Source organism: Rhea pennata, chromosome 4 (genome assembly GCF_028389875.1).
Source record: "Rhea pennata isolate bPtePen1 chromosome 4, bPtePen1.pri, whole genome shotgun sequence".
Lineage (NCBI taxonomy): Eukaryota > Metazoa > Chordata > Aves > Rheiformes > Rheidae > Rhea > Rhea pennata.
Window position 1 is genome coordinate 71,295,160 of NC_084666.1, and position 24,058 is coordinate 71,319,217.

The window sequence follows — 24,058 nt, forward strand, 5'->3', positions numbered from 1 at the left end:
GTACAACTTGGAAGAACCTATGTGTGTGCATGTATACTTATTATCTTCCATATATCTATCAGGTGCACTTGTAAGTCAGATAATAGGGTTCTCCTTGCTAGTGGAACATTTGCATCCCTGTCCAAGACAGTACATGGAAAAGGAAAGACATGTTAAACAAAGTAGTTTATCAGTAGTGATTTAACTATAGAATTATTTCCTTGCTATATTAACTAAAAAAAAAAAAAATCTGATGTACATTATACACTGAGGGAAAATAGGAATGAATTAGCCTTGCAGGACAAATTTTAGACAACTAATGGAAAACTGAATTAACTCCTAGCTCCTACAAACACTATTGGGGCACAACTATACGAATATTCCCCTGGCACATACATTTTCACAAATTCCTACTGAGCACCCATAGATGTGCCTGCAGTGGTTGAAAGGCCAAGAAGTAACAGGTAATGTGAAGGGCACAGGGAGGAAAATCTTTTTGGCCAGGAAAGAACACATAACACTCATACCTGTGAATCGGAAGTTCACTGACTCTGGAAGACCTGAAGGGAAAACACAAGCAATTTGTGTAATTGTGGTTAGAACAGGAAAGCACACACTGATAGGCAACTCCTAACTGCAGAGCAGCAGCTCAGAGTGCACGACCCACTATCAGCATGGGCAATGCTAAATGCTGCAGTGAACAATGTCATATCCTCATAACTCACTGAATGCTGCTATATTGTCCCACAAGGGGAAATCTTGTCCGAGTCACCAAAAGCAATGGTGAGCTCTTGGAACATTCCCATACACACTGTAACCCACCTCCCCAGGCAAAGGCAGAGGCAAGGGACCGCAGAATGAAAGAAGAGGGAAGACAGCCAGCTTTCTCCTGTTCTGCTCTCCAACATACACTGAATCACTGGCAGGAAACGGAGAAAGTGTTTTCCTGAGAAACTGGGCATTCCTGGAAATAGTAAAGCAAGCATAAACTGGTCTTGTCCTAAAATAGCTAGGACTCTTCTCGATTTCAAATAAGAACAAGACAGATTCCCACGTCCTTTGTATAATTGAGGCCTCATGCCCTAGTACATCTGGACATAAACATGAAGTAACTGGTTTGGAGAAGGACCAGCACTTCAGCTACTCATGGGCACTAGAACAAATGTTCAGCTACTTACCCGCAAATGAGAATGCAATGATCTCTCTCAAGTGAGGAGCTGAAGTTGGTGGACGATACACAATCTTGCCATTGTTTATATCTGCTTGGCTGAAATACCGGACTGGGGAGAGAGGCCTGTCTTTGTGCTCCACAATACCTACAAAGAGCTCAATATTAACAAGATGATTTTTTTTGCTTTTTTTTTTAAGGCAAGACACCAAAGACCAGAGCTTCTTTTTCTCCCTCCAGGTACTTCTTTTTACATCTTTAGTGGTTGCTGAATGGGTCTGCACCCAGGACAGATTCTGTATATATAATATATAACTATATATATATATAGTTATATGTATATATAGTTATATAGTTGTGTGTATATATATATATAAATATTATAATCAAATATAATTATAATAATTATATAATAAATATAATATATATATATTCTGCATTGGAAATTAAAAAGAGGTTCTTCACTTGTTTTTTTTTTTTTTTTTTCCCAAATGTCTCTCACTAGAGAGTTGAAAATCAGAAAGCCATGGAGTGCAATATTAAATATATTCCAGACAATAATAATAATAATAAAAAAATGTCCACACATTGCTGACTAAACAAGCCTAAGAAACTCTTCTTAAGAAAGAAGTTGCTTGAAAGCTAGTGAAGGAGGCTGAACAGATTAACAGATGCCCCACAGAATGACACTGTGAAAAAAGCTAGAAGCACAGCAATAAATTCAGAAGACTGTAAGTTTCAGCACTGAAGTGACATTTTGCAACAACAAAGCTGCCATGTTCTGATTGCTTCACTTGCCTTGGCCGGGAAGCAGAGGGACAGTCACATTGAACAGGATTTTCTCACTGGAAATCTCCGGGTCTACAAAGGAGAGGTGATGGGGCTCAATCACTGTCACACGGTCCTCCAGCACCTCAACAAACACATTAGACCATGAGCATGAAAGCCAAAACATAGGAAGGCGAGAGAATTTGTTTTGTTATACTTAAATACAAGACAGTCTTTCCATTTTTATTGGTTTTAGACCTAAAATCGACATGGGATGGGATTGGCCAAACCTTTAGCAAGGCTCTCAGACTCCTGCGGAGTAGGGACTACCTGCAATGAGATCAGAGAAGACACTGAAGCTTGATAATGAGTAAAATTTGCAATAGGGCCAGGGCAAGTCTTAGGGACCATCTAAACACACTTTCACCCCATCTGACTTTATAATGCAGAAACTGAATACTATCATGCTCAACAGGAGACAGCATTATAGAGGATCATATCTATTAAATCTTTCCTTCTGGAGAGTGAGAAAGGGGCTAAAAGCCTATGAAAAAAGAGAAAACCACCTTTTTTTATATATAATTCTGAGTTTACTCCTACTTTCAGGCTGCCCAGAAAAGTAGCAGTGTTTTTAACACATTCTCCAGGCAACGGAGGGGCTAGAGCAGAGGGACTGACTGTGACAATCCTAACCATGAAGTCAGGACAACACAGGGCCTGGTGTTACAGTCTGGCCATGCCATAAGACAGCAGCAAAGACTAGGGTCTCACACTGAGGGAAAGGAAATGTCACCACAGATTATGCAAACTGGGCTGCCCTCTGCACATGTGCAGCCTGCACTGTCCCAGGGGAGTGGAGTTTATTTTTCTCTCTTACAGCAACTAAGAACAGATGAATGAAAATCCAATTTGATTAAAAACCCATTGGATGAAGATATAATTCTTTCCGCAGGTAGTTTACTGGTCTCATCTGAAGTGCCCTGAATGAATTTGCTTTTAAAAGAAATCCTGAAAATTTCCATAGAAATGCAGAGGAACCAAAGGTTTCTCCTTCGTCTTAAATCTGTCTCATAATTGTCTCATTCCCTCCATTCCCAGAGTATCATTAACCAAAGGTGGGCAGTGTGTTATTGGAGTTACGGTGCTGCACAAACAAATTTAAATGTACAAAGGCATTTAACCTGCACACATTTGTGAACCTTAATCGTGTGGAATTGACAACTATGAGAAACCACTGAGTTTAATTTCAGCTGGGTATGAAAAGCCTCCAGCTCATTTCATAATTACTAACAAAATATGGAGAGTACAAGCTAAATTAAGGACACAGGCAATTAATTCATCTGCTTCAGAGCATGAGATGATCATCTGCTACAGCTCAGAAACAAATTAGTTTTCCACCTACCACATCTTGCACAGCAAGATATATAGATATATATCAGCAAGATATATTGTGTATATATATATATATATATATATATAGTTATATATTATATATACAGGACTGTGATGCCACCCTATCAAACCTGCCCCCATTCTGCGGGCCTCACATGTCAGTCCAGCTGTTGGCCTGGACACTGTAGCAAGGTGAAAGTTCCTGACAGACCAGCTCAGTCTATCACAGATGCCACCAATCTCCCAAATCAACTCCAAAGGCAGTGCCAATTCATCTCTCTCTTTCTTCAGTTTTCACTCAAACATATCCGAAGAGAAACCACAGCCTGTGAGTGACTCTTGTAAAGAAGTTAAATAAAACCTCGTCAATCCTTCTTAGATGTGAAAGTGTCACATATCCAGTCAGAATCAAAAGCCACAAAGTTTATTTGCGATACTGACATTGCTATGTACAGCCCTGTATAAAGAGGGCAGGCTTAAAATTAACAGCAGTGCCCCTTTCACATAGCCAGTTTGAGAAGAGTCTAGAGGAGTACCTCTCTATGCTTGCAGAACTGTCCCTCTCATTCACAAAGCCAATCTCCGTTAGCATTTAGCTAGAGAGAAGCTCAGGCTCCTATCACCAGTGCTGTAAGTGTGGGGGAAACAGGTAACATGATGCATTACTGAAGAAGGAAACAGTATAGATGTATGCCCAGTTTAACCATCAAAGCAGCACTGCACTTCACAGAATCTCAAAACGGGTAAGGTTGGAAGGGACCTCTGGAGATCATCTAGTCTCCCTTTCTTTGACCTTTCTCAGCAGGACGCACAAAGCCAAGATTTAAGGTATGAAAAGACCTAAAATTTTGTGTTTGCCCTTCCAGCAGAGAAGTCAATCTAATTTTGAAAGACTCTGAAGACAGATTAAACAGAACTCAATCACACTGATGCAAGGAAGTACAATTTTAGGATGAAAAGATTTAAGGTAATGATTGCTTCCTAGTTGTCTCCAAGGCATATTTCTCTCTCTCAAAGGTAGTGCTTGCAGGTAGCAAGCCATCCTCTCAGTAAAACATGTTTTATGGCACTACTGAATTTTGTGCTGTGTAATTGGCTATAAAATCCAGCACTGCACAGCTCAGTCAGATTCCTCTCCCCTGAATTTTGTCAAGTGACAACAACCAAAAGTCTAAAAGAGAAAGAAACATCATCGGCTATCACTCCAAGTAGCAGTCTGAGGGTGTTTTATTATTACCTGTATTTTAAACCCTGACAAGGCCCTTGTGTCATGGACTGTTCACTAATTTCTCTCCAGTAGCTTCCTTAAGCCCCTCCTGGCCACAGGCCTGGCAGGCTTTGCCAACTTATGAGTCCACTGCCTCCCCTGAGAAGGCTCCTCCTGGGAACCATGGCACCCAGGAGGTCTGCCACATCTGCTCTCCTGCATGGGCCTCTCAGAGCACTCTTGTCTGCCACGGAGTGCCTGAGGGCACAGGCTTTCTGTTTGACAGCATCCTGCTGGAATGCTCTAAATAAACCATCAGGAACAAATAATGCCAAAGATGCCTGCACACTACCTCCAAGCTTGTAGACTCAGCTCCCCCAGAGCACAGCTCCTGCCTGAAGAGTTGGCCTCAGCTCCATTCACATTTCTCACAAGTGCTTCCCTATGCATTATTTTTCATAGCCTGTCCTGGCTCGCTCCTATCAGCTCAAGACAGCTGTTTAGTGGATTATGTTCTCAGCCCCCCTCTGAAACCCCCACTGACCACAGTAAGGCTACATGGCCAAGTTGATGCCAAAACCAGACCTCCTGCCTTTAGCATGGTTCTCTGAGAGTCCTGATGGGCACTCTAGACTTAGCTCCCCTGCAGCCCACACGCTCTATTTCCCTGCAGAATCAAAGAACAGGGGAGAATAGAAAAAAGAATGGAGAAAGCCAGACTTCACCACCACCCCCATACTGGGGACATGGAGGAGGCATGCACCAAAGTCAGAGTACTCACAAAATCAACTTTAAACTTGAAGATCATCTTTTAAATTAAAAGAATCAAGAAAATAGTCATGTTAGAGAGAACGCTGTGTTAACAAAATGGTTGTTCCCAGAGCTGATGCTTCAGGAAAAGGTAATTCAGTTCCCTGCACGCAGACAAAACGGGCTTGTCTGAAAGTTTTCCAGACAGATTATAATCTGTGTTCCTGATGTTAAGATGATGGATGAAAACTTTCTGATGTGGGTGGACTACAACTCCAATAAACAAGATTTGTAGTGGAATTACTGAGATCTATTCATTACAGTTTCTTTAACCCACCATTTTTCATTCTTGTCCTTCTTAACAGCTGCTCAAGAGTGTTCTGAAAATACTAAGAATTCCATGAAAAGAAGTTAAAAATATTTTTTCTTTTCTCTCGCCCTCTCCCTTCCAATTTACACATTCATCATTTCTACTGAGTTTCTAAACTTTTTTGTGGGGGTGGTGAGTCTTTTTTTTAAAAAAAAAAAAAAAAAACAAAAAAAACCCCAAAAAAACAAAAAAACCCATTTTTTCTTCTAACCTGTCTAGGCTTTTTTTCATTTAGGTCTGTTTTCTACTCCACTTATCTGGTGTATAATCTCTGTTCTTTAGATTTAGTTCAATCTTTGAATCATGAATCAATATTTAGCAATTATTACTACTCTATAGGAAGCTCTGCTCCCTGTGCGCTAACGTAACAAGAGCAGCAACACAGCAAACAGCAGTCAGTCGTTTCAGTTCACACTTACAGCCATGTGCAAAGAGGAGCCGAGTGAAAGCTGAGGTGCTCTGGGAGTCCGTGGGAGAATGGCAACGTTGAAGATGTGGGTTTCCAAGTTGGCTGGTGGAGCTGCAGAGCTAGATACCTGGGAAGGAGAGATCATGTGAATGGACACCTGACAAAGGATACCACTGCATTTCCAGACTAGTTTCATACCTTCCCTCTCCTCTCTTCCTGGAAGGTGAAGACAAACACCCTTCCATCAAACACCAAATCTAAAGTACAAATGCATGATAACTGCTAGGAACTAAGGCTTTTATATGCAATCATTTTCTCCATTATTGCCTGTACAATCTGTAAATGGCTTATTTCTTTATTAACATGTTGAAAGACATCTCTGTTTGCCAATTCCCTATCTTCAGTTACTCATGCCCCCTGTCCTGCCTCAGTTTTGCTGAATTTTACCTCAACTGTTTGTATCTCTTAATGGAATTCCTCAGCACAAGAGCAGAAATGATAATGGGTTTTTAAATCTTCCCTCCACTCAAAATGACCACTGGCTGTGCCGCAAAGCTGAAAATAACTGGTCTTCTAACAACGGCAGCACCGATCCTTGGCAGTGACTCTTTGTGATGCCTACAAAGACAGACTTTCCAAGAGAGGCTGTGCTTGGGTTTGACACAAGAGACCCATGCAGATTCCAGACACCACTACAACACTAAAATTAATCCAGTTGCATCTAAGTTATTGTAGCACGCTTGCAGTAATGACATGTAAAGCAAATAAACAAAGTTAAATCTGTAAAAATTCAGAGGACCAGTGCCATCCAACAGAGATAAGCCTGTAAAAATTGACAACAACCCTGAGATAACGCAAGCATCCAAAGATCTGCGGTCCCCTCTTTGCTAGACTCAGTTACACGTTTATCTTTTGCTAGGTATGTAGTTTTATTGACTACAAGAGAACTTAAGCCCTTCGTGAGCAAGAATGGACTTCAGCACATCCTTGATTTTAAGAAAACGCATAAAAATGTTCTGCTGAATTGAACAGAATTATTTTAGCCATTTGTTAGACCTGTTTTGAGTTGCTGTCTGAAGGGTAATTGCCAAAGTACTAATGAAAATGTGTCAGCCTTTCCTATGATGCCCTAATCCACCACTCAAGACTCAGACAGACGTGTTATGGTCTTCTGATGTGATCTGTGAAATCATGGCTTCCTCTCTCATATGTAGTTATCACTACTGCACCAAGATACCAAAAACATTCAACTCATGCAAAATGCATACTCTGTAACAGTAACACAGCAATTAAAAATTAGCTTGTTCAACATCTGACACTCACAGCTTCCTCATTATCGCTTATGTTAATTACTTTAGAAATTACCCTAATTGCCTCTCCGATGCTACAGGAATACCTTCTGAGTTGTTAACTAAATTGTTGTGAGTGTTCATGTTGGCTGAGTGTTATGGGATGCTGTTAAACTTTTCAAATAAACAGTAAGGACCTGCTTGAGGAATTTTATGGCCACTAAGCCTGTGGGGAGGTGGGATTTCTTTTTATATTACATCTGCTGGAGGGTATTTTTACCATTTGTCTGTCTGCAAGAAGGAGAGTAGTCTGCAGCAAAAATTAAGGTATTAGTTGAGGGACTCCTGGAAGCAGGAGGGCTGCTTGATTTGGGGGCTTACAAAACAAACCTAATTAAGAAAAAAATTACTTAGCACATTTTGTACTTGGAGTAAACACTACAGGTTTTAGGAGAGAACAATGTATTGTGGTGTCATGCAGAACCAAGAAGTCAAACTTCCTGTCTGAAGTGCAAATGCAACTGAATACTTATGAGGGCATCAAAACCTTCAGGTTAAGAGCTGCAGTAACACACCTTGCACGGGGAAGTCTTCTCACAGTGATACCTGGGACAGTGGCAAGCTAAAACCATTTCCTGTTCCTATTTCTTCCCAGAACAGCTCCCCTCAGGCCAACCCCAAGCACAACAGCAGGGTTCCAGAAGAAAGGAACCATCCCCACAAGATAATCCTGCCCCGCAGGCATACAGCTGATGGAGAAGTGATCACCACAACAGAAAGAATCAGTCTCTGATGTGTAACTGTGCCATGTTCGCCTACTCTAACAAGTCTGCTGGTTTCATCCTGCGGTAATTACAAGTGTACATCTGTTTGTTTGTTCACTCTGGGGACTCTTTTATCTCATGAAGCTTTCCTGCCCAGACAAGCTAGCAGGCTGGCACTAGAGCAGTGTCATTCCTTTCCTACAGAACCCTCTTCTATCCAATATGGAGTTTTTCTGTGGAAAATCAGGTGGGCTATTATGTTAACAAGTCAACTATTAGATGCTACTCGAAAGACAGTTTTCCCCAGATCTGCAGTATGGCCTGTGATTTGCCATCCAGAAGGTTAACGTCATCATACGAGGATCAGCACTGCGGGAAACTGGCTGGCTGGCTCCACTGCCACAGGTCAAACCTGGTGATCCACACGCAGGGAAAACTCTCTTGGTAAACACGCACATACACATTTACAAACAACACATATACACACATGTCTATATTTAAATATGTATACATATTAACATGCATGTGTTTGTGTATATGTGTTCATGTTTATATGTATATGTATATATTAAAACTTTGTGTCATAAAATACTGTCATTCAGGGAACAGCAGACCAAGTAATCTCAAAGAAAAACACCATCAGAACTGCTCTGGAACCTGCTGTGAATATGACAACAAGTACCTGGAATTGGAAGGAATCACTCTCCACTTGAGATCCGGAGTGCCTGTACCACACAATGCCTTCATTGATGTCCTGCTGGGTAAAAGATGTTGTAGGCGAGACTGCTCTTCCATCAGGCAAAAGCTGCCATGAGTCTGCTGGGCCATCTGCTGGCATTGGGACCAGGAGCACTACTTCACCTGGGAAAAGCAGAGATGAACAGCCAGGGTACGCTCATGAGAAAACAAGGGGGAGGAGGATGCTTTTTCACCAACTCTTGAGCATATTAAGAAAAGTGTCCTCATTCATCTTTACTGGTTTTGGTTATATATAATTTAACTGCTATCTAAATAACTTGAGTTAGTTGTGCATTGCTAGTCTCTTAACAGATTTTGAAAGTATCCCTCATGGCTACTAGTTCAGAACCACATATATTATAAATCACTTTCACTTTCCTTCCAGCATTAATCATTCTATTATGCAAAATACTCATCATAAGCTCTCTCAGTTCATTTCCCAAAACCATATTCAGTGAGAGTAATAAAATAATTCAGCAAGCTGAAATATACTTCTGTTTTATCATCAAACTCTACGCTAATATTCCCTTATCAGTGAAATCCACTAATCTAATTACATTCCCAGTCTGATGCTTCTGCTCATGAGAGTTCACTACCTTAATCTCTGAGTGATTTCAAAAGATGTTACTCACACACTCAAAGGAGTTAGGACCTGCAAGTTGTTTACCCCTCCGAAAGTAAGATCAGAAACAATTAGAGCACACAGTAGCTTTAAGGAAGATGCAACTCTGTGATGCTTGCTTAATTTATGATGACCATTTCATTTGAAACAAACAAAAAAAAAATGGAAAAGCACCTATTGAATCATTATACACATGAACATGAAGTTTGTGTACACACATGCAATTTATGCCTGAAATACATCGACCTTATAGAGTTGCAATTTCCAGAGCTGTCTAGAGGACTTAGGTATTGTGATATATGATTTATTCTTTTTAAAGAGACTGGACACTTGTATCATTTTTAATTGGCTTTCGAGATTTCATCATCCAAGAATGCGTGCCAAATGGAACAGCTCAGGGTATAACAATAGCTACTCACATATAAATGTGTGAAAAAAACCTATCTTGAGGCATCCTACATGCCTAGAAGAGAGCCAGGGAGGACAGTGATTCTGCATCTAGCAACAAGACAAGAGGTTCACCAAAAAGAGATCATTAGAAAGATTCACTGCTCCCTGGCACCCAACAGTACAAAACCAAATCAACTCTGCAGAAGAAAAAGATCTGGGCAGAGAGAGAGGTTTTCTCTTCCTCGAGTCAATCCCTTTCATTTCGTTGCAGGGTCTTGAAATAAAGGATAAGGAGCATCCTTAGTCTATACATTTGTGTTACAGAAATGTAGTAGCCAATTCTGAACTGGTTTTATTTCTTATCTAAAATCCAATGATATATTTTTCTACAGGTATGAATATCTTTTTCATGAGTCACATTCTAAGATAGGCAGATAAGCCGTCCTTCATTAAGGATCCATTTTCTATGTTTCTCTGTCTTGAATTTTTCCTTTCTGTGAAATACTTTACATGAAACTTTGAAGCTTACTGATTCCTGCTGCTTATTCCTCACCTGAAGCTACAAACCTGTTTACATTACTGCAATTAATTACAGAAGAGATAATTATGATGATACAAATACAAAATTGTAAGTTTTGGTTAGGGTTAGGCAGCAGGAGACAAACTCCTCAGAGAAAAATTCTTGTTTTCATGTAAATGCTTATTAAAAAGGTAGCCCATCTGCAGAAAACCAAAGGGAGAATACAAATTAACTATTCTCTTCTAAACTGCAGGAATAACATGATTTCTGTTTTCACCAGGTGCTGGCAGCTGTTAATTTTATCCAGCTCAGCAAATAAATAGCAATGATACTGTTTCATGCAAATTCCAAGCATGTTATTTAGAGACATGATTCTAGTGAAGAAAATGATAACTCTGATGAAGAAAACATTTTTCTTTTCTGCTCATAGTTGCTTCCCCTCCACATATAGCATCTTCTCTTTTCCATCAGCTTCTCTGAATCTGTATCTCAGTCACAAATCCCATTACCTCCTACCCTCCTTGGCCTGGCTCCAGAGCATATTCTGAAATCTGAAGTTCTACAGAATGGGGAAAGTATTTGCAAACTTGTAAAAGTAGTTACTCTGAAATATGAGATCAGAGACTCTTAATAGGAGTTTAGAGATGAGAATTATATATGGATGAAAATGTCACCAATTTCTGTTTGAGTCAAAACCCCTTGCATTATTAAAAATCAAATGTAAAAGAGTTTGAGAAGTTCTTCAACTGTTCAAGGTACATTTGCTCAGTAGTTTCCAAAGAAAGATGTTACTCCACGCTGTTCTGAAACCAAACATTCATCACAGAATACCAACTTTCAGCAGTGAGTGAGTGAGTTTCTGCTCTCATAAGGCTGTAAAGCCACTAGAATGTCACTAACCTCAGAGAAACACCATTACTAGGAAGGACAACAGTGTTTCATTACTTCACATGCTCACTTGAACTAACAAAAGCAATATGAGGTTAGCAGCACTTATTCAGTATAGTATTGTATGAAAATATACTCTAAAATGCTACTAGTTGTGAACAAAATACCATGAAAAAATCACACTCCAGTATGTCTCTGCAGAACCTCATCTTCCTCAAAAGTAAGAAGAATCCTGCACTTTTATTTAGTGGTGGGGTCATGTGAGGAGAAAGCAACAAATTACAGCTCTTTTTCAACAGTAACGCCAGAGGAATTTACCGTATCTTGGCTGGTCCTTGACGATGCTATAGATTATCTCAGAGTCACGAGCACCGGGCACCTCAGCCTGCAGAATTCTCTTGGAGATCTGTAGCATGCCTCCCAGGGGCACCCAGACCAGGGAGTTTGTCACCAGCTGAGGGCGTCCGTCACTCTGCATTGTGAGGAGATCAGCATGAAAGGGCTTAGCTCAATGTCAGCTATGCTGTGTTGACGGAAATAATTTTTAAGTAAAAAAGATGAGGTGGAGCATTTTGGAGTTTCTTATGCACACAACCCTGGTTGTCTGCTTTAAGAAAAGCATATGTATTTTTAACTTACATCCCTAGGACCTAACTCTCCCTCTGCTGAACTGATCTTGTCCACTAAGAATTTAACTTCCTACTTCTGACCCTAAACCTTCCTGATCTCAGTATCTCCCCAAAATTATGTCCTTTGCCATCATTCTCAGTCTCTACTCACTTGCCTTTTGACATATGTCTTTACAAAATTTATCTCCATGACGCAGTGGAAAATAATTATCCAGTCCACTGGACTAGTTTGACCGGATACACATTGTTTCTTAATTCTCCATTTTATTTCTAAAAATACACACCTTTCAAGCGTGCTTGTAAAACAACAAGCCTCACACCCATTCAAAAGAATATACAAATAACATCTCCGATATCTTTATGCACACATGTAACTGTTATCACTTCTCTATGGGCAAATCCAGATTCAGAACCAACCTCATGCTTTTTGACCAGAAGACAAGGAACAGGGTTTTTTCACCATTAATTCCCGAGAATTTTTCGCAACTATGGGAGTCTTGTATGTGTAAGTCTATATGTTAGTTGACTTAAGATGATGCTAAACAACTTTGCTTAACAGTAGTTTTCCAATTGGAAATCAGATTTATGAGTTTTGCTTTCTTTGATAGCTCACTTTCTGTTGGACAGACCACCACAATCCTTGTGACCTCTTCAGTGCTATGGTCCTCTTTTAGAAGCTCAACTGCTGTTAAGTGTGTTTTCCATTCTTGATTTCTATGGATTTCACATTGAAACCAGCTATGGTGAACTTTTAAATGCCACATAGTCTCAGACTGTGTCAGGCGAACAATTTATCAGCACAATGTTTGCTTTATTTTTTTGAAGAACTTAAGAAATAAGTCAGACCTATTCGCAGCCAAAAGAACCCTGCCAATATACAGAATAGCTTTCCTCTCAGCTTATCGATTAGATTACATCATGACACAGATAGATCTTTAAGAGAAAAGTGGAACTCTGGAACAGGAAACAAACAACGTGAGAAGGTCAGAAAGGTCCCTGGATTTACTGTGTGAGGAAAGAAAAGAGAGACTAGGTGTACCTCAGAGACTGACAGGCAAAAGTCACTGTTTGGAAATAAAATATTTCTAAACACAAGGCTGTGATTTTGCTATGAACATTGAACCCTTCTACTTTTCAGTAATTAAATGATTAAATGTGTCTTCACTGGCCACATTAAACCAGTCAGGCATTTTCTAACGCTGTTTCCACCTTTGATGCTGCAGTTCTGCTGACTAATAAAAATACACTCACGAGACAGCTCTTTTTGCTTAACAGTCTTTTCACATACACAAATTACTGTCTGATCTGAATGTTCACCCAGTGTTCAGCAAAACAGCTAGACTTGCATTAAATTCTTTTACTGGTGCCTGAGCACACAGTTGGCAAACATGGGAATGAACCAGTTGCTCAAGAAAGGTGTTTTCAGAGTGCCCAGAAGCTAACGTCCTTCCTGCTCACTGCTTCAGCTACCTGCTCCCAGGTAGGGCAAGACTCATTGCCTGGCAGTATCTTAGAAACAAACCTTCCCTAGACGAATCTCCCCCGGCAGTCCAAGGACAGTTCAGCCTCAGAGGCATGCACGCTTACGTCATCTCATCACAACGGGCAATGAGTGCGCTCTGCAGGGCAGCTGCAGAAGCAGTCGATAGGTTTGGTAAATCGGGTACATTCTGGAAGACCCTAGGGTTTTACAAAGTGACCTGACAAGAGCTAAGACGCACACCTGAAACAAGCCTCTCTTATCCTTCCCCTGCATTCAGCTCAGTCTCTCAGACGGTCTATATCTCATTAGCAATGAACACACCTCATGCAAGCAGGCCTGACCTCCTTTCACCTGTACTACAAGGCTTGAGACTGTTTTCTAGAACACAGGCTCACACTTCCCCATTGGAGTACCACTGGTGGGAAAACAAATCTTCCACCAAAAAATAAGCACCAGCAGGTCTCAGATTAACTTTACAGAAATTGTAATTGTTAGAGAACATCAACAGAAATATACAGCAGTGCAAAGCATTATCAAGAGTTCTCAAAATAGAGGCTAGGTGTTCAGGCTGCAGTATATCAAATGAAACATTTGGATATGGGCAAATGCAGAAAATCATGCTGTCAGCAGCCAAATGGACTATTTAAAAAAAAAAAAAAAAAAAAACTTGCAGAAAACTAGGCACATAGGCACACCCATTGCAAGTAAACAAACCCCTCTAATTCATAATATTTGAAAGGTTATGTTCTCCCTTCTTTTATGTTTTTGCATTCACACTGCAGTGCTTCTGTGGATTAATGTCCTAAAATTTTATGCTCCCCAGAAAAAAAAAGAATCCTAGAAATGTCCTTTAACATTAGTATGTACTACATAAAACCGTTCAGCAGTATAGTATAAGAAGCTCTATGCACTTAGGTATGTAACCTAGGTTTAGAAACCAAACTCTAACCCCCCACACTTCTAGCCAGGGTTGTACCAGGCTCAACAGTCTTTGGATGAAAACCAGGAAAAGAAAAATGTGTCTTTGCATGTGTGTCTCAACAGCAACTTTTCAGAAATAAGCCCTGCATCCATTTCATCTCCCAAGGCTACTGCACAAAGACAATAATTAGGATGAGGCAGAAGCTGGGTGGCTGCCAGCTCTACCCTCACATTAAACATTGCTCTGCTCTCACCTCTATCACCGCCTTCATTCTTCTCCATAGCCAAGAGTGCACAGAGAAACTCGGAAAGATAACGAGAGACAAGGGAGTGCAAAACTGGCTAGTGAAAGAAACTATACTCAGCAATTCACTCTCCTTGGCATTTACAACAAGGACCTGCCTAATCAACAGCAGGAAAAAAAATGTTACAACTGAGTGGTTTCCAACATTTTACAGTCCTTCTGCTCTCCTCCAGGCTCCTTAGGGCCACATAAGTAATCTGGGTAAGTAAACCACAGGTGGGGCTGCTCTCATTCCAGGAGTCTGAATAACTCAGCACCAGCCTTCTAAGCAATCCTGTTTTGATTTCCAGACTGATTAATTATCATTAATTACTACTTCTGCTTCAAGAGTACCCGCAGGGTCCAAAGGAGATCTCTCCCTCCTTGTGCTAGCTACATACAGACACACATAGTGCCTATAAACCTTCCTCAAAATTCTCAGGCCCAAGGAGCTATGACAGACATCTAACACAGCAGAAAAGAAGACAGAAGAAGGGTAATATCATCTCCTCTTGGTTCTTTTTTATAGAGTGGGTGCACACAAAGATCGTTTAATTCTCAGATCCACGCACAAAAGGACTCCCTGTAGTGGACCATTTCTCTTGTAGCTGTGGTTTTTTTTCTTATTCCTCTTTCACATTTACTAAGAGATAAGCATATTCTCAAGTTTTCTGCATATTTTATTACAATACTACAAAAACAGAACAGAAATGCTTGCAAGTACTTAAGCAACTTTATTTTTTTTTGAAAGTCTGTCACTCAATTTGTATAAATTGCATGCTTTCTTCAGCTGGGATTTGCTTCAGGAACAAACGGATAAAGCACCACTATTTCTACTTTCTACCCTATAGAATTTAATACAAAGTGACATTCCATGTCCAAATACAGAAGTGACAAATGGCCATTTTTTATTTGTGAACTGCAGTAAAAGCAAGAAACAGAAACAAAAATACTTAACAGTAATTTCTGAGTGCTAGGTATCTGTGCCTTGTCTATGAAATCTACCAAGCATAACAACGTATGAAGTGGAAGATTTCAGTGGAGCAACACTGAGTGAAGTGTTCCTAACCTTTGATCACCATGGTCGGAGTACCAATGCTATGCCTTTTTAACCAAGCTGTGTAACTCATTTAGGTTCCTTTCCTTGCTCTTTTCCTGAGACCTGTCCGTCCTTCATGTAAGCCTATCTCTTCCCACATTGCAGGTCTGACTTCGGAATTCTCATTTGTTGTGTTACATTCTATGACAGAGGAACCTTCTTTCCTCATAGGGGTTTTCTTCCTAACCTCTCTCTGGCCTCATTTCATTGAACGGTCTAATTGGTATCTGTGAAGTCAGTCCAAATGTTCATTTTAAACTTGGACAGAAATGGCCCCATTCAGAAACATATCCACCCACTAAAGCAGTTCAAATACTATTGCTTATCTAAAATTTGCTCTAGCTCCTGAGCGCTGTAAGTTGCTGACCCAGTTCCCTGTTGTGTACCTCTTTTGCCTTTGGCAGAACTTCAGATTCAAATGCAAGAATTTTAGTGAGCCTCCTGTCTCTCATATCATACTCCTGCCAAGCCAGTGACTGGTTTTATTACTTCTCCAGCCTTCTCTTTCCCTCTTCCACTCATTCTCAAATTTATTGTCCTTATCAGGCAACAAAACTCTCACTTATAACTCCAGAAGAACTGTTCATCAAGTAACTGCGGCCCTTGAATTTTCAAGGCTGCACAATTCAAGTTGAACTGTTCCTGTTCCAAATGAAAAACTCAGGTGACCTGCAAATCTCCATCAATTCATCACTTTCCACTATCTCTGACCAGAGCCTGTTGGTAATGCAGGATCTGTGACACCTCAGGGATACAGTGATTCTTCTCCAGACTTCTCATTTGCTTAAGAGGATTTATGTCATAGCACATACCTTGGGAGCAATCTTAATGTAGAACAGGATGTTCTGGAAGTGGTACCCATCGTTCACTTGCAAAAGCATTGTGTCATCCTGGCTGTCAGAGTCATCGTGAGCATAACGTAGGAGACCCCTGGCAAGGTCACTGAGGTGAAATACGTGGACTGAAGAAGCCAAGTCCCTAGGAGGTTTGACCAGCTGCCCATGGCGTGGGGGCTCTAAAACCATTAGCACTACATCTTGAGGATTGTCACCATCTCTCATACCCAGCAACACGTCTGTTATAGTTCCAGTTTCCCCTCTGCTGACGAGGAGAGCCTCATTTCTGAGAACATACGGGGCCTGAAACACAAAAGCAACTCTTAGCTGTTTGCTAAACCATAGCAATTTGATGATGATCAAACTCTGAAAAGAAAGATGTGGAGGTTAAGGAAATTAGTTCATCTCTGAAAGACTCCTACTTCTAAGCAACAGGGAATCACTCTCCATACTTTCCTCCACATTGGCAGATCTAAGAATATCTAGCAATTTAGGGTGACTTAATTACATTAGAGCAGGTTTCTCTTGCTACAGCAAGCTTATAGCAAGAAAAAACCTCAGGAAATTTGTAAGAAAGCAATACAGTTATCAGTTAGAGTCTGCATGGATAACAGATGAGGGACACAATTTTGCTCTACTCCTTTCCACAGAAATTCAAACGAAGATGTTCATTTCTTCAACTATTTTGGAACAACTATGCTTTATATATATGTCAGCATGCCCAACTGGAATTCAGACACTTCAGATGATGAAGACTTACTCATGGGAATAACAACTTCAGGGTTGGGGAAGAGTGATATACCGTATTTCCCACATGTATATTCTATACCTCTGGTAACTTTGACCTTTTTTGAAGCACTAATGCTTGAAAACAAGATCCAGCATAACCTGCACATCTGCTTAAAACGGTCTGTACAGAAGGGAAAACAAAAGTAAAAGAGAATATCAGATTAGGGAGAGTGGCTTACACAACTGTGAGTCAAAGTGGTAGGCAGAAGCATGAATAACGCTTCTAAGTAAAAATGAGTCAATTAACACCAAAGGATATGCTTTTGCTTGTCCGGAACTGATAAAGTCCACTTCAAAGACAGCAAAACCACAAGTCAGCTCTGATGACTGGCTGTCATCAGCATCATTGCTTGTTTATTTTCAAAGAGTCCACATAGCCTTATTCATCCAAGAAAGAAAATCAGCTACAGTCCACATTTCTCAAGGTTCAGACTAGTTCCTTAGTACTTCATTGTCAAGAAAGCTGTGAAGAGGTTTAAATCTGCAGTCTCTATTGATCTCAGTAAACACCATTCACCATCGGTAATACCTTGCCTTGGGAGGGGGGAATGATCCTGCAGAGACAAAGTCAAAACCCTAGGAACATTCTTCAGAGAGCTAACTGCTGTCACCTCACCTGCGTACAATTGATCAGGATTATTAAGGATTGACAGACAAAATTCCTACTATTAAACTTCACTTATGCACTCTGGGGCAGTAACTGCAGCTCCTCCTCAGGTGCATGTCCTACTGGGGTAAACAAGAGATTACACTGAGCAAAGATTTCAGCACCAACCAGAATCAATACATATACAACAGGATCAAAACCTTGAGTTTGTATTGCACTGAAGGTCAAACTAGAACTCTCTGAATTTCAAAAGTTATGAAATGACTAATAGAAAATATAATAATTAAAAGTAACAAATTGCAATTAAAAATAATTCCTAACCATGAAGCCATCACCTCTCTAAGATCCCAATACAGAAAGATACCAAGCACTGTAAAGTCTCATGACTGGCAGAGAACCACAGAGATTCTGCAACTCAAAAGGTGTTGTTGCCTCTACGAAACACTAAATGCATTAATTTGGACCCTTCCATTGGTGACTGCAGTGAGCAAGTCAGGTCCATTTACACTTAGACGAACATAATATGGCTTGACTGTAACTGGAAATCTGGCTATCGTCTTTTTTGTTTTTAGTGCTGACTCCCTATTGCCTACAAGCCTGACTTAGCATCCATTCTTACAGCGAAGTAATTTAAGAAATTAACTTCTTTAATCACTCCACTCATGGGCGGGTTTGCGTCTGAAGGTGCTGGTACCATCCTGTGCTTCACGCTCAGTATAGTAGGAACAGAGCCAGCAGCTCAAGTCAGTGATGAATCTCTGAGGGGGAGGAGGGGCACAGTAAGACTTTTTGATAGGCTGACTTGGACCCATGCAGCTAGGGCTAGGTTTGAACAACTCACCCCTTCTGCAATGCTGTACTTCTCCCCTGCATGTATATCGCATGTGCCTCTTCAAGCTTTGTCTTTCAGAGAGCTCACTCTTAGAAAAGGAGTCCTGTATGTACTGCCTCTATGCAGTCTCCTGGGGAGGCCACTATACAACACTGTGCTACAGATTTTAAATAACAGTAATGAGACAGGGACAGTTGACAGTACCATCAACTTGACTATAGTATTGAGTAGTTTAGGAGACACACATAAGGAGAAAGCACCACCTGAAATAGTTTGTGCTCATTTAATTCCCAGCTGCCCTGGAACACGGCATTTAAGAAAATACTCTCAACTATCAAAGCATCCCTACCATAGAGATCAATCATCATTCAACTGCCCTGCAGTAAGAGGCTGAGCAACTAGACCATCCACTGATCAAAAGAATAATTTAAACAGTAGGGACTCCTTAGTTCTCACTGATAATTGCTCTATGATTGCACAGCTACAATTCCCCGTACAAACAAAATTACATGGGTCAGCTTCTTCTTTCACTTAACCCAGTCCAGTTCTTTCAAATCACTGTTGACTGCCTTGCAACTAAGTGACAGTTGAATCTAATGTGACCTGAACACCAGCTACTGTTCTAACCAGCTCTTCTGTTATCACTGCAAGAAACCAGGGCTCTAAAAGGTACAAAAAATGAGGTTGTTTCCAAACTTTGTTAAATTACCTGTGTTGAAAGTGCTTGAATGTTGACCACCTCAGGCTGGGAGAAGAACTGTTGATCGCTGACCTTCAAGGAAAACTGCCCTTTCCTAAACAAGTCCCCAACAACCCCAAAACAGAGGATAATATAGATGAATGAAGTGTTCTCACAGGACACAATGATGATAAACTATTACATATTTAGGAAAAATGACTCACATAGTGACAGATGCTTTAGATTAAGTTTCTGCAGTTATGTCTTTATAGGATCTTTTCTGAAGATTCACAACATGTAATAAAATACTGTCATCTCCTTTCAAGTATGTAATAACATACCCTCATTTCCTTTAACTAATGTTACCTGCATAGATGATTTGTCCAAGATTAAGTGCTGACTCTAAATGCTAGCTAGTCTCTGCTAAAGAAAAATGCCATTTACCTGGCTTCAACTCAGCAGTTCCCATTCTTTAGTATCTATGCTTCCTACTTACTTTTTCAAAATGGCACCCTTGAACAAAACACCTTGAGCATAAAGAAACTGTTTTGCTCAAGACAAGATCCTGATAGCTATTGTGATGATCAGACAAAAAAGAAAAAAGCCTGATACAAAACCACATGCCTTAGGTCTAGTGAGCATCCTTGGCATCAGAGGGACACACTGAAAGTATTATTGAAAATAGTGAGTCAAAGCATGCTTTAATTTATACAATTAGAAATCTAGAAGAATTCCACTGATTTCAGTCTAGTCCCAAGGTCTTATGGTGATACAAAGCAAGTGTAAAATTTGGCAGTATGACTAGCTCATTGCCTGGCAGCCAGGGGAAACATGCTTCCTTGCAATACACTTGCAGTATGAACGCTGCCAGGTGCTAACCACCTCTCATGGTCCCAAGACACTAACTGAGCACATGTTGCAGGCAAAGTAGCAGTTTATGCTGTAGAGCACAGTAGTGACATTATTTGCTCTCTTGACAGTATCAAGAAATTGTCGTAAGAGCCAGCACAATATGCCAGTATTTATCACCCAACAGGAGCATCCTAAAGACAAGATAAGACTTCTGCATCCCCCAAGCACAACAGACTGGCAGCTGGATCACAGTGAAATCTTATTCTATACATAGAAAAGTTTTGCACCATCCTTTATATTACGGCACAGTATCTCTGAAATACAGCAATAATATTTTTAGTAGCAGTGAGACGTGCACTTCATCATAAGAATGTTTCCAAGGGACAAGGGAATACATGTTCTCAAGATATGTCTTGAGGCAAGAGTTTAGAAAGAAGCATCACCAGTCACCTGGCCTTCTCTTTGCTGTGTATAAAGCGGACTCTCTTTTCCTCCACATCCTTGCAGCTGAAGTGGTCACCTTTGCTTAGCTGCACTTCTTGCCCATTCGCCACCATCACCAGCTTGCCGTTGGAGGGAGCACTGTCGATATGGAACAAGAGCTGTCCTGTGTCACCACCTATGTCATGTATCCCTAATAAGGAGAGGTCTAGGGGCTTTACCCCACCAATCCCTACTGTGAGGGTGTTATTCACTTGGAAACTCAAGTGATGCTTGCCGGCTAAAAAGAAAGAGAAGGGAGAAGTATTACTGAATAAATGTTCTTCATTTCACAGCCACCAGCTGTACTAGCATCTTGCCTGTCTTTAAAACCTTAATGACAGTCCCTACCACCTATTGGGACAACAGGGTGCCAAAACCTTTTAATGTCCTGCACATCACGGACCTAGGTGGACTATCACCATCTCAAGAAGAAAGGCAGACAAATCCAGTCCCCACTAGGATTTTGAGGGTCTTGGGCAACTGACCTTCCATCTTCAGTTCCAAACAGCAAAACTAAAAACGAACATATATTGATGCACCCTGGAGATGGACTAATAAATGTCCACATGCTACTAGGAACATGTGAAGGGTAAGTATTATAGTTGATTCAATAATGTATTTCTCCCAGGACATTTTTTATTATTGTTTTGTATTGATGATAAGGGAAAATACAAAGCTGTGACTGAAAAGACACACATACCTGGGTAATTTCACTCTAGAAATCCATGTTCATGAACCTTCTATACAATAAAAAAGTTGCAGTAAAAAAGCTGCCAGCTCTTAGTAGCCAACACAACACTGTACAAAACAGTTCCAAAAACACCACTGAACAAACACTTAGCTCTGATCCTAAAATTTGCTGGAAGCCTGCCAGCCCAGTTGCCTTATCACAACAGACACTCACCTTCACACTCTCTGGTCCACATGTTTTCATAGAAACCCTGGCCACAGGAAGAAACACAAATCTTGTTCTTTAGGAAGGTGGTGCTGTCACAGAGGTGGCACAGGCTGTCACTGACACACTCCAAGCATCCACGAGGACAAGCTGAATTGGATGGAAAGTACAACCCCATTGAGACTCTGCAAACAATGTAGCCACTGATATGCAGAGCTGTTCCCGGGAGGTCGTAACAGAAATGCCACTCCTCTTAGTGTCTTACCTACATCATAAAAATCATCAAAGAGAAGGGCCAAACAGTTTTGATTAAAGAGCTTTCAAGAAGTTCCTTCCTCGTTTGACAAGTAATTTCCACAGACTACAGAGAAACCGAAACAATCTTCCAAATGGAAAAAGTATGTTTAAATTCTACCAATTGAAAAAAACCTCTCCCAAAAGATATTCTAGTCCCACACAACTTGTTAACCCACAAATGCAACTGAAACCTTTCAGTGTGTTTTTACTACTGGTTATCCATGGTTAGTTATCTACACCGAATCTCATTCTTCCTGAATTAGGCACATCTGAATGCAGATGCTGCCTGCTCTTTAATTCTCAAGTTGACTGCATCACCTTGACAGTGAGTTTAACACAGCATCAAAAGCACTTCCTCTTTGCCCAAACTTTGCAGGGAGAGAAAGTAGCGTACAGAACATAGACTACAACCCCTTATCCCTCTCCACCATCTCACTCCCATTTTGCTTACCTGTGCATTTTTGCTGTGCATTATCTGCATAATATCTCTTCCCACAATCGCGAACACAGTGAGTGCCCAGGAGGAAAAACGGGGCTTCACAAAGGCTGCATTCATCTGGTTGGTGACACTGAAGGCAGTGTTCATCACACCCTAGAAGTCACATATAAGGAGTTCAGCACAACTCCACCTCCTGCTGCTTCCTGCATTGTGCTGTTACTCTGCTAGGAACCACTGCACTGCTGCATGCGGATGCCGGCAGGCAGCAAGTGAGAGTATGCCTTCTGAATGCAAGATATGCACAAGTTGGGGACAAGGAGGGAAACGTGTTGGTAGCAGTGATTAGAAGCAATGCTTGAGAATAACTTACTCTGGCAAGTGTCTGACTCCTTGTAGAAAGCTAAGGGGCACTGTTCCATGCAAGCTCCTTCATGGAGAACGTAGCCATCCATGCACTGCAGGCAGTCAGTCCTCTGGGGGCCTTTACAAGCATTACAGCTCCAGTCGCACTCTGGAAGAAAAGAATTTAATGTAGGGTAGCCCTCTCCAGGGTGCACAGCTCACCCTGTAAAAATGCCTAGCATAGTGGGACCTATGAGCTATAGGAATATAAGCCCAAACAGCAAAAAGTAAAGAAAGAACTGTTTAAGAGATGCTTTAAAAAAAGGAAAAAAAAAAAGTAAGATTTGTACTGACCGACTTCTTACAACATAAGATGCATCATTTTTTTCCCACCTGTTGGACTTAACGTGCCCTATGTCAGATTCAAGCAGGCTTAGCTCTTGTTCGGCATTCAGACCCACACAACACTGGCACAGTTTTGTACCCTATAAAGCCTGATTTTACCCTGGAAGTGCCAACGCTCCTTCCCTACCAACACGGATTTTGTTGTTCATTAATAATTATCCAGCCCAATTCATGAATCTCATCCCTTTCAAATTCAGAGCCTTCTAGGATCCCAAATGCTTTTCTAATCACTCTTACCACAAGCGAATGAAACCACTGTCCCTCGCTATCCAAATGCCCCTCTGAGAAGTCCACACCAGATACTTCTGGGATCACGTATGCCTTCAGATGCCCTTGCACTATTCCCCCTCAGTCTTCAGCAGAGTCCCACTGTGCACACATGTCCAAGGACTATTCACTTTGCCAGTGCTACTGTTTGTGCTTTGATAGCACTTAGAGGGCCTTAATCAGCAATTAGTAAAAGAAAAACTTGGCTGATAAGAAAGACAAATGGTCAAGAAGAAATGAGGGAAAAGAACCACTCAAAGGAGAGCTGATGTGCCCATCACTGCAGGCCATACAGCATGTCCAAGCCAAAGCCAGCACAGGAGCCCTGTCACATTCCAGCACCCTAAATGATGGATCATGCCACTTCTCTGAAGTACTGTGATGTTAAAGGGACTGATGCAACCTAGTTAAGCTAGGTTCAGGCACTGAGAGAGCCAAGTAGAAATGAACACTGAACAAGTCACTTGCATTAAATCCTTAGGCAACAGTATTCTGCAATAAAGCCACATTATCTTCATTTATTTTCATTATGGAACACTCTCCTTGGGAGTTCTGGAAATCTTTTAAGTCATGCGTCTTTTAAATCACTCCCAAATGTTGTTGTTGAAGTCATCCAGCAATGCAAGTATTTAATAAGTCAAAGAGAAGCAGGTAAGTACACAAGGC

At 40.9% G+C, this 24,058-nt stretch overlaps 1 protein-coding gene across 1 annotated transcript in view; it reads right to left on the reverse strand.

The window, feature by feature from the left end:
• Positions 1–24,058, reverse strand: part of FRAS1 (Fraser extracellular matrix complex subunit 1) — a 179,668-nt gene that overhangs the window by 41,910 nt on the left and 113,700 nt on the right. Inside the window, exons 23-34 of the mRNA XM_062574968.1 lie at positions 22,749–22,889; positions 22,391–22,531; positions 21,652–21,792; positions 20,715–20,985; positions 19,443–19,527; positions 16,482–16,808; positions 11,573–11,726; positions 8,779–8,957; positions 6,054–6,170; positions 1,946–2,060; positions 1,158–1,295; positions 507–539 (exon numbers count right to left, since the gene is read on the reverse strand). Coding sequence (XP_062430952.1) covers positions 507–539; positions 1,158–1,295; positions 1,946–2,060; positions 6,054–6,170; positions 8,779–8,957; positions 11,573–11,726; positions 16,482–16,808; positions 19,443–19,527; positions 20,715–20,985; positions 21,652–21,792; positions 22,391–22,531; positions 22,749–22,889 — 1,842 coding nt within the window. The remainder of the gene's footprint in view (positions 1–506; positions 540–1,157; positions 1,296–1,945; positions 2,061–6,053; positions 6,171–8,778; positions 8,958–11,572; positions 11,727–16,481; positions 16,809–19,442; positions 19,528–20,714; positions 20,986–21,651; positions 21,793–22,390; positions 22,532–22,748; positions 22,890–24,058) is intronic.